Raw genomic sequence first — 7,201 nt, 5'->3', positions numbered from 1 at the left:
TCCCACCAAGTAACGGAGACCGAGGAAGGGCAATCTAAGAAAGCAGGGGAGGTGGTTAAACTGAGCTCTTCTGAGGACGAATATAGTATGTTCAACCTAGCTGATCAGTCCGAGGATCCTTCTGGTGATCTAGGAGACCCTCATCTGTCCGAAGCCGATCTTCGGTCCCTAAGAGTTGGTACTCAGGTCGAGATGGGTTTAAAAAGACAGCCCCAAACCAATCTTCTTGACTTGCTTGAAGGCGACTCCAAGAAGGGTGCACCGAAAGAGTCGCAGCCCAAGCCCTCAACACCTCCGCCCCAATTTTTAACTGTGCACACCAGGTCATCCTCTACCTCTCCAGTATCAGACCCTCAGACCGAGTCTTATGACCCAAAAAGGAAAAGACCTTCCAAGGGTAAGGACCCAATGGATGGGAGCAAATCCCACTCCCCGCCCGAGGAGGGTGGACTCCACAGGCCTCCGAAGCAACTGAAGCTCGGTGGTCAACGCAAAGGTAGGGAGATCATTTAGCAGTCTAGGGCCCAAGCCTGGCTGCCCGCTGCCATGCTCCATGATCAACCCCTGATGGATGACGCATCGATACGGGAATTCCGAGGAGTTGAGGGGGCTCTCGTAGCCGACGCCCTGGAGAAGTCTCTTCTCCTTCCCACCGACATGGCCTAGCTAGGAAATATGAGTGGGCCAGAGGTTGTCCTTAACCTTAAGAAATATCTAGGCATGGTGGGTCCCTTGGTACTTATTTACTTTATTTGAACTTTGTTACTTAGCACCTTCCCTTCTCTTTACGGAGTTACTTGTTTTTATTGGCAGGCTATCCAGGCCCTTTTCAGGTTGGACGAGGACGTCGATGGCCAGAGCAGCGCCTTAGCGCAAGAGCGTGACAAGTTCTTGAAAGCTGCCAGTACCCTTAAGAGATCTGAGGCTGAGCTAAAAAAGGCGACTGAGAATTTGGAGGAGATGACAAAGGCCAGGGACACTGCTACGTTCGACTTAGCCGTGACTAGGAAGCAAGTTGAGGACAAGACTAAGCGCTTGCAAGACGTTGAGGGCCACCTACAAGCTGCCAAAGAGGATATTGCCGACCTGAAGAAAAAGTAGGCCGAGGCAGTCAATGAGAAAGGTATTGCCGAGTATGCTAGGGACGAGACTGTGAGAGCCAAAGATGAGGCGGTGTTTGCAAGAATAGACGCTGAGCGCTCTGTAGAACAGGCGGAGGAGGAGGCTTTCGCAGAGGGGGTGGCTAAGACTGAAACCACCCTTCAAGCTCAAGTTCTTGCAGTGTGCAGGCACTTTTGTTCTGAGACCTGGCATGAAGCCCTCAACCAAGCAGGGGTTGATGCCTTATCTGACCTTAGAAGGGAGGACAGGGTATATTACCCCATTGCAATTCGCGAGACTGCCCCTGCTGCTCTCGAGGAAGGGTCCGCTTTACCAGCGGTGAGTGAGAGCCATAATAAGACCGCCGATGATACATCTTCAGCTGACAAAACCCCCGAGGAGGTTGAGCCCTAAAGAGTGTTGGGGGCAGTTAGAATTGCAGGTTAGGAAATGCCCCAAGACGTGGCGAGACCTCCTGCGGACTCCCCGGCCATACCCGTGGACCCTCCGAGACAAGGTCCTTAGGCGTTGGTTAAAGCCTTTTGATCAGCTTATCGAGTTAATTTGCCTATTGAGTTGGGGAGACTAACGTATGACATAGGATAATTCTGTTTACTTTCTCTTTTATTTCATTTTGTTTCTTGCCTCGGTGGCGTTGTAATGAGACTGTATATTTTCTGTTTGAATTGAATGCTCAATATTTTGCTTCCAACTATGGATATTTTCTTTTACTTGCCTTACTCTAATATTCTGCTCAATACTTGTATTCTATTCCGGAGTTAGTTTCATGAGATCACCTATTATCCTTCAAATATAAATCTAAGGACCGTATTATAGCTTGACTCTAGGTAACGCTTTGGTTTTTCTACAGATAGTTATTTTCTCCATAGGTTTGAGTTCTTGGACCATGCAATACCTTGGTTTTGTCTAGTACCTAGATATAGCTGAGCGGTTAGTTTCCCCATAGGCTTGAGTCCGAGGACCATGCAATGCCTTGGTTCTGTCTAACGTTTTCATTTCTCTGTAAGTATCTAGTTTCCCATAGGTTTGAGTCCGAGGACCATACAATACCTTGGTTTTGTCTAATACCCAGGCATAGCTGAGCGGTTAGTTTCCCCATAGGCTTGAGTCCGAGGACCATGCAATGCCTTGGTTCTGTCTAACGCTTTCATTTCTCTGTAAGTATCTAGTTTCCCCATAGGTTTGAGTCCGAGGAGAGGACCATGCAATACCTTGGTTCTGTCTAGTACCCAGGTATAGCTGAGCGGTTAGTTTCCCTATAGGCTTGAGTCCGAGGACCATGCAATGCCTTGGTTCTGTCTAACGCTTTCATTTCTTCTGTAAGTATCTAGTTTCCCCCATAGGTTTCGAGTCCGAGGACCATGCAATACCTTGGTTCTGTTCTAGTACCAGCGTATAGCTGAGCGGTTAGTTTCCCCATAGGCTTGAGTCCGAGGACCATGCAATGCCTTGGTTTGTTAACGTTTCATTTCTCTGTAAGTATCTAGTTTCCCCATAGGTTTGAGTCCGAGGACCAGCAATACCTTGGTTCTGTCTAGTACCCAGTATAGCTGAGCGGTTAGTTTCCCCATAGGCTTGAGTCCAGGACCATGCAATGCCTTGGTTTTTAACGCTTTCATTTCTCTGTAAGTATCTATTTTCCCCATAGGTTTGAGTCCGAGGACCATGCAATACCTTGGTTCTGTCTAGTACCAGGTATAGCTGAGCGGTAGTTTCCCTATAGGCTTGAGTCCGAGGACCATGCAATGCTTGGTTCTGTCTAACGCTCTCATTTCTCTGTAAGTAAGGGTTTGTCTTCGGACCGCTTCATTGGAGACGATTCCTCCTTGGGTCGGACTATGATCTTACATGTGGCGTTGACGTCGCCTCCACTCAAGTTCCCCTCCTCTTCAATTAGAGGCGTCCTTGACTATTCGCGCTCCGCGCTTGACGTTTCGATGCCCGAGACATGCCTCATCACTGTCCTCGTGAATTGATAAGAATCCAGCGGTCCATGGTCTCTTTGGGATTTGGTCAGGATTAATACCGCTGATAATTCTCTTTCGAACTCTGTGTGGATCAATTTCCACCAGTTTTCACCCTCTATATAAGGCTTTCTGGGGGAAACGTTTCTCCATACTCTATGAACTTCCCAACACAAACAGAAAACACGCCCTTTCAGCTCCCATGCCCCTTTAATAACCCCGCCGGAATTGTGACCGGAGTTGGCAGATATGGGCGGCTTTGGGCGGGTGTGAGGACATCGTGCCAAGAGCCATTGTAACCGCAGCCCCACTAGGCTTCCGGCGGACAGAGTCTAGGCGTAACATTGACAGTGCCGTACGCGGTGGTCAGGAGGGATGTCGCTGAAGTACCTAATGTCTCTCCCTGGAGCGCACCCCCAACGGAGGAGACGCACATGTCATGGCTGGTGCCCGAGTGTTGCCGTCTCCAACGGCCAACGCTCGTGAGGATTGGAAAGAATCAAGGGAACATCACGGGGGAGGGCGTCCCGGAGCCCCTGCATCTGCTCCTTGCTTTGTTCAAGCTCCGCCGCACCAAGAAAGGAGTTGTTGGTGGCCTTGAAGCAAGCCAGCCTCAGCCCCCTTCCCCCATCTTATTGTCAAGTTCTCCCATTCTCTTGATGCCAATAAGAGTACGGGTTGACACTTCCCTCTAGCTAGTTTTAGAACGGGTCCACCTGAGCTTCTGTTTGTAGGATTAGCTTGTAAATTTGTTTGTAAAACACGCCTGCCTGAGCCTCTGTTTGTATTTTGTACTTTTGTTTTGATGAGATAATATCAAGCTTTCTTTCTTTGCTGTTAAATCTTCTACTTTTCTGCGATTTTTTTTTTGATACGTCGCCACCAACCTTCTGTAAAACGACTATTTAAGAACGAACGCCCGTTGCGCTGGCCAGCGCACTAATCCTTCCCACAGACGGCGCCAATTGTAGAGTCCATTTTTGTAACCCAAAAAATATGGGTTCCCAAGGCCCAACGAATCTAGAACAATGAATTTGTAGAGAGTAGATCGAAGGTTTAGGTGCTCGCCGGCCTTCACCAGGCATGAGCTCTTTTTTTATTGAAAGATACTAAGACCAATTTACAATTGAGGGATGCTCCTCGGCCTGTGGCCGAGGAACTTCCCTCTTTTCTTACTTTACTCACTCCTCTTATATAGTCTTCATCGTCCTATCTTATTCTTCCATCTGTTGATCATCCATTTGCCTTTCTTCTGACCGTCCGTCCCATCAGAGGCCTTATCAGCGCTCAAGTGGTTCACCCTGATCAACGTTGCCCTGCTAAGGGGTTACATCCCCATTAATGCGGCCAGAGGGGTTAGGTGAATGCATTAAGTGTGGAGGTCACAGTTTGCTCTAGGCTTGTCCCTACCCAAAATTATGCTTAGTATGCCGAGGACGAAGAGGTCCTCGGCGTGGATCCAAAAAAGAGTCTCTCCCTAAATTAGCCTCGGATGGTCATCATTCCTCGGCGTAAACTTTGGGCCTATTACAAGATGGGCTGAGGCTATCAGGCCCACGGGCCCCACAATTTTATAAAAAAAATTAGACTGACAAAATTTTAAGAGAAATATTTAAGTAATAATACCTAAATACTATACTTAAATCCTGCCTTATATATATTTTGTATTCCAAAGTAAATGATAATGAAAAGTGATGAGTTCACTTATAAAATTGTATTATCAGTTAATAAAAACTGATGAGTTCACTTAAAAAGTTGTATTATCAGTTATATTCATAGTATTATTGAAATATTTAATTAGTGAAGAGACTTGTCATTTAATTAACATTTTTCTACATACTAAATATTTGGGGTCAAAGTAGAAAGGGTTTGAGCCACGAGTTATTAACAAATCATAATTATGTATAAAAATATACATAACCAAAAAATTAAGAAAAATAATAACAAAATGTCTATTAAATAGTAAGTTAATCATTACATGGACTTTTCGGATTTCTTATTTGACTGAGTTTGGTATGAACGTAGGACAAAAATTACAGAAAATAAACATTATATTGCTCTATTATTGAACAAACGAAAGTAAGAAACCGCTAACCAACCCCACTTAGCTTTAAAGTAATCCAAGTGGCCAACATACTTTAAATCTACACCACAAAAAAGAGAGAATCACAAGAGGAATAAAGTTAACAACAGAAAGTTCAAGAACACATCAATAATGCAATACATAGACATTGTACTCAACAATGGCATCTCCTGTCTTGAGATCAAGAGTATGAGTCTTGGCCTGAGCATAGCCCCTAGAAAACCTGAAAAGCCCACTGCCTCCAATAACTGGCATCTCTCTCACGCTGTGGAACACCGGGTTCCTGCCTAGCACAGTGATTGTGCTACCATTATATTTACCTTCAATGAATGCAAAGTTCATCACCATTAATAGACTCACCTCTTCTTGTGAAGCACCTGCATAAAACCCTTGTGCTTTACCCACCAGTTTGGAGCTCATATTTGGTCCTAAGGTTAAAGGGTTATCAATCATAGTTAAAAAACCAAAGGTTGATGTGTTTTGGGGTGGTCTTATAACTGGGACTGAAGAGGGATTGCGACCGCTAAGGATGTCATGCCAATAGAACTTAAAGTGGCTAAGCTTCTCTTTCTTATATCCAAGGAGCTTCCTGTCTAGGCTTCTTCCAAAGCCATGATCTTCTCCGATGACCAAAACTGTGGAGAGGGAAAGGATGAGGAAGAAGACGGTGGATAGGGAAGCCAAGATGGGAAGAATTTTAGCCATTGGAACACAATGATTGTACTATGCTCTCAATTGTGGTACAAAAATTGGACTTGCCTAATGTCTGTATTTATAAAGTGGACAAAGGCCTTGATCTTTACATTGGCCAATCCCAATATGACACGTAATTTGTATGAAGGACTTTTGTTATCCAAATGTTGAAAAACAAAGGTGTGTTATTAAGACTATACAAGTCAGTCTTTTTCGTCAACCTGTGTGTGGAACGACCCACCCACCCCCTTGGTAGACTTGGCTTTAATTGTTGGAAGAAGTTTCTGGACAAGAATTTTTCACAAGATGGTAAATTTGCCAGTGACAGATAATAAAATAGGGAGTAGTGGTAGACCAATGTTTGTTATTGAAATAAATTATAAAAATATGATGAAAAAGTTGTACTTCTTTAATTAAATATTGTGAATGATGTTTGCCAATTTTTAACGTTTGATATGTTCTAAAAAGTTTGGTTTAGAATATAAATTTTAAATGTACTAAAATACTCTAAAGACTGGTCTATTTCTATTTTTTTGTAAGGCCTTTATTTTGGTAGAAAGAGGGGGCCGGGTATCAATATTATTTGATATATAGGAAGCTTTAGTACAACATTGTATATCCAGAAGCCATCATTTTTTTGTAAAGCTTAGAACAAAAGGGCCTAGATTGCATTCCCTAGGGGTACCTATTTTTTTTGTAAAACTTAATTTGTTAAATTTTACTAAGTATGAGATTTTATTATACTTATATTTAGTTCATAAAACTTACTATGCTTCATATGGCAATCAATTTGCCGTTTTCTTTTTGAAAAGTATGTTCAAGTCACATACTTTTCCAAGAATGTGATTTGAACGTAGGACTTTTTGATTTAACGATTTTGGAATATTTTTATGAAGAAATTTAATATGTGCGAAGTGTCAAACAATATATATAAACCATACCACCGCTCTTGGTGATAGGGTAACCCCATCCATTTGAAATAGTTTAAATTTATTAACTTATTCAGCTAAATTTTTTTCTCTAAAAGAGCCCCAATAACACAACAGCTATAAACGAGGATTGAGGATTTAAAATATTGAAAAGCTCAAACCCTTGCAAAAGCTTGCCACTATTGAAGGAGACATTAGTATGTGAGTAATTCAACTATTTTACATGACAAATTGTAATTGATTATTTGTCACTTTTATATAGTTTTGTCATTTTTTTTCATCATTCACAATTTGTCATTTGAACAGTTATAACAAAAATTACAATTTTTTATATGGTTTTAGAACTTTTGTTAGTGTGCAACCATTCCTATTACGAATACATAAAAAAATCACCAAAATTTTCACATCTC

The 7,201-nt window shown here is 42.8% G+C and overlaps 1 protein-coding gene across 1 annotated transcript; it reads right to left on the bottom strand.

Annotated features, from left to right (window-relative positions):
• Positions 1-5,014: 5,014 nt before the first annotated feature.
• On the bottom strand, positions 5,015-5,942 carry LOC112001958 (dirigent protein 19). Its single transcript, XM_024034134.2, has one exon. The coding sequence runs from the start codon at positions 5,872-5,874 to the stop codon at positions 5,296-5,298; it is 579 nt and encodes a 192-aa protein (XP_023889902.1). The 5' UTR covers positions 5,875-5,942; the 3' UTR covers positions 5,015-5,295.
• Positions 5,943-7,201: the final 1,259 nt, after the last annotated feature.

This window comes from Quercus suber, unplaced genomic scaffold (genome assembly GCF_002906115.3).
Source record: "Quercus suber isolate HL8 unplaced genomic scaffold, Cork oak 2.0 scaffold_501, whole genome shotgun sequence".
Taxonomy (NCBI): domain Eukaryota; kingdom Viridiplantae; phylum Streptophyta; class Magnoliopsida; order Fagales; family Fagaceae; genus Quercus; species Quercus suber.
Note: the sequence above shows the minus strand (reverse complement) of the source record. Positions and strands in the feature narration are given on the sequence as shown.